At 61.5% G+C, this 3,759-nt stretch overlaps 1 protein-coding gene across 1 annotated transcript in view; it reads left to right on the plus strand.

Annotated features, from left to right (window-relative positions):
* The first annotated feature begins 1,518 nt into the window (after positions 1–1,518).
* Positions 1,519–3,759, plus strand: part of LOC109294391 (testis-expressed sequence 2 protein-like) — a 19,176-nt gene continuing 16,935 nt past the window's right edge. Inside the window, exons 1-2 of the mRNA XM_019512724.1 lie at positions 1,519–2,917; positions 3,377–3,577. Coding sequence (XP_019368269.1) covers positions 1,589–2,917; positions 3,377–3,577 — 1,530 coding nt within the window. The 5' untranslated portion in view covers positions 1,519–1,588. The remainder of the gene's footprint in view (positions 2,918–3,376; positions 3,578–3,759) is intronic.

Below are 3,759 nucleotides of genomic sequence, written 5' to 3' on the forward strand. Positions count from 1 at the left end.
TCCTCTTCTCCCCGTCTGCTGCACGCAACGAGAGGCCAAGGCCATAAAAGCAGAGCCGTATTTATGGGCTGCTCCTTGCGTCGTGCCCCTCGAATCAAGCTGCCGTCTTCATTGCAGCACCGAATCCTGGCACAGGCAGCCCCCTCCCCGCAGATTAGCTGAAGTCCTGAGTAAGGACTGCAGCATCCAGCCCCCATTTGGTAATTGCCTCCGGGTGATTTATCCCTGTCGTGAAAGCTTCAGGCTTTCCGTTTCTGCCGCCTGGGTCCTTCCCTGCCCTCGCCTCCCTTTTCTTCCTTCCTCCCTGGCAGGCCTGAGCCAGGTCTGGATGCGAAGTGTCAGCAGTTGCAGGGAAGGACTTGAGCAGAGCTCTCCACGCCTGCTGACTCAGGGCCCAGATCTCGGTCCCGCTGGACGCGGCTCTGCCAAGGCTTTGTACCAGAGCCAGCTCCTTGCCGAGGACGTCGCGGCCGCTGGCGCGCGCAGGGGACAGCCACGCTTGCCCTTGCAAACACCTGCTCTGGGCTACAGCCTTCCTGGGGCAGCCTGGGCTCCCGCTGCATCGCAGCCGAGCGCTGGGATTTGGATGCCGATGCTTCGGTGAGCTCATCGGCAGGGATGGGAAGAGCCCAGCCCCAGCTGCGTGGGGCATGTCCTGCCCTAAAGACGGGGGCAGAGGGGCATGGGGCTTGGGGCAGCCGTGATGGAGAGGCAGCGTCCTCGGGCGATGGATCTGGGAGGTAGGGGCAGGGTGGCTGTGCCGCAGGGCGGGGGTCATTTCGATCAAATCGATTTAAATCGCTGGCCAGGAAGCCTCGATTTAAATCGTTGTTTTCTACAAAAGGTGCGTTCATGTTGGATAGCCTTTATTCATTTCACTTCTTGAAACTTGGCGCTTTTAGAGAGAGGTACGGGCTTGACTGCGTGCGCACAAACTTGCAGAGAGATGAGAGGGCTGGTGGGTGTTAGCTCTCCTCCCCGTATACTGCTGTTAACAAGGGTGTTATCTCTAGAGACACATCGACAATTTGAGACTGAAACTCAGCATCGCAGAGATGCGTAATGGGGTCTCGTAGACTGAGCACCGAGTCCCATTGGGTAGAGCGGTTTTCTTGCATCTGTAGAGGAGCCTCTGGGAGCCTCATAAAGGCTGGGCCCCTAATATAGTCCGTGGCCTGTTGTGACCTCTTTATAAAACTTTTCTAAAAAGGTTACGTGAATATATTGTCTCAAACAGTATATCATTAGAAGTTATGATCCCTAATTCCGTGATCATGTCTTTGAGCTTTAACATATCTTAAACTATATAAGTCTATTGTTTTAAAAAGCAGCTTTAAAAAATGTTTAAAAATGATTAAATCAAAGAAATCTGATTTAAGTAAAAAATCTGATTTTTTTTTTTTCCTTCCAAATGTTGTTTTGAGCCAGCAGTTTGCGTGGGAAAAAGGGACGGGCCCAGCTTGGCATTGCCTGGAGCCAGCCCAGTCCTGCCAGGGGGTGCTGGGCCCCATGAAACGGGCTGAATCCTGCTGATTTGGGTGTCCCTCTCTCCTCCCCACGCAGAGCTGGCGCCCCGATGAGGTGAGCCATGTCTGACCGCGCCGGACCCGCCTCGGACCCCGAGGGGTCGTCCCCAGCCTCCTCCTCGTCGCCTGGCTCCCCGCAGCGAGACACCGTGGTGGCCGGCTCCCAGGGGATCCTCGTCCAGCTGCCGGGCGCCAAGGACGGGGCGGACTGGGACAGCCCGGAGGGGAGTGAGCTCATCTTCGCCCTGGACAAGGATGAGGAGGAAGGGGCTGCTCTCTACGGGGACACGGGGATGCCGCAAGCCCGTGCCCAGGCCGCCTGCCAGCTGCCGTTCCCCCTGCCTTCCCCACCCGAGTCGGGCTTCCTGCCCGACCTCCCCTTCTGCAGCCTGCCCGGCTTCCTGGGGCAAAGCCCCCCGGCACCGCCCGGCTCGCAGGCTTCCTCGGGCCCCCGGCCGCTCATCAACCTGGTGAAGTCCCTGTCCACCGAGATCGAGCCCAGGGACAGCGCCGCGCTCAAGCCCCAGCCCCTGCTGAGCTTGGTCAAGTCCATCTCGACCGAGATCTCCCGCCTGGAGCCCGAGGTGCCGCCGTCCAAGTCGGACTCCCGGCTCCACGTGCACCGCTGGCGGCAAATCACCCAGCCCAAGGGCCGGGACGGGGACTCGCGGACGGCCCCCTCCTCCCCCAGCGTCTCCCCCTCGGACAGCCGGGGCAGCTTCTTCAAGGCGCAGGAGGCCAAGTTCGAGGACACCAAGCGCCGGTTCTCCGAGGCCATGCAGGAGCCCCTCAGCCGCCTCAGCAAGATCATCGGGGACGAGAACAACGCCTCGCCCAAGCACAAGCCTGGCACCAGTGCCCATGACGCCCTGGCCAGCCATGGCAGGGACCCCGCCGGCGCGGAGACCAAGGCTGCCCGGGTGAGCCCTGCCAGAGCCGAGGGCACGGGCAAGCCGAGCCGGAAGAGCCAGCCCAAGGACTGCGTCCCGTGGGGGCACAGGTGGGAGCCGACCTGGAACTGCCGGTACGAGATCTGCTCCTACGGGGACGTCATCCAGGTGGTGGAGGTGGAGGCGAGCGAGCGCGGCGTCGAGGACGCCCGAATGCTGCCGGCCCCGCGTGACGAGCTGCGCCCGGGCCCAGCCTGCAGTGTGGTGCCCTGCCAGACCCTGGCCTTCATCGCCATCGTGGCATACAGCTACTTCATCCTGCCTCTGCCCTCCTATCTCTCCGGCCTCTGCCTGGGGCTGGCTTGCGGCTTCCTCCTGGGCTTCCTGCTCATCCTGGTCCTGGTGCCGCGGCGTCCCCTGTGCCCCCGCCCGGTGCGGGGCCCGCAAGACCAGCTGCTGGAGCAGCTGGCAAGGAAGCCCCAGGACCCCCACGTGCTCCAGGTGAGGGGGGATGCTCTCGGGGGCGGGCCGTGGGGTGGAGGTTGGAGCAGGTCAGTCTGGCTCTGGGCAGGTGCTGGCCCCTGTGCGGGTGTGTGACACCCAGGACAGTGCAGGTGCCTGGGTGCTTGCTAGTGCCAGGTCAGACCCAAGCCCCCATGGGGTGCAGAGACCCAGGGCTGAGCTGTCTTGTAGGCACCATCTGTAGGTGCTCTCATATTTTAGCTGTCACGCCCCATATATCCCTTATGCACACCCACATGGTCACGCCGTGCCTTCTTGCACACACCCCTGTTCTCAATACAGTGGTTCCCCGGGGGGGGCACACGATCCGCCTAGCACCCGTCCCCTTGCAGCGCAGGGGCACACGCCGCCCGTCATCCACCCACACGTTGCAGTCAGTGAAACTAGCACGTCTGGGCGGACGCGGAGGACCTGCCTCCCACAGCTTTTGCCTTGCAGAGCTGGATGAACGAGATGTATTTCTACGACCCCGAGATCTACCACCCACTGCTCACGCACTCCGTGTTCGTGACGCTGGAGGGCTGCGTCCTGAAGCTCTCCTACCCCAAGAACAACCTCCCGCGCCGAGCCACCTTCGACGAAGAGCTGCTCGACGTGGCCTTCGTCAGCCACCGCAGCTACGACATGAGCAATGCCACGGTAAGGCCTGGACACGGGGGCTCCGGTAGCATCACGGAGAGCAGCTGGCACAGGCTGAGCAGGGGCAGGGCGATCCTCCCTTCAGCGTTTCGGTTCTCCAAAGAGGAATTCCCTTGCAAAAAGAGTCAGTCTCACCTCAGTCCCTGGAAAAATCATGGAACAGATCCTCAAAGAATCCATTT

The sequence above is a fragment of the Gavialis gangeticus genome, unplaced genomic scaffold (genome assembly GCF_001723915.1).
Source record: "Gavialis gangeticus isolate Ggan-Ray unplaced genomic scaffold, GavGan_comp1, whole genome shotgun sequence".
Lineage (NCBI taxonomy): Eukaryota > Metazoa > Chordata > Crocodylia > Gavialidae > Gavialis > Gavialis gangeticus.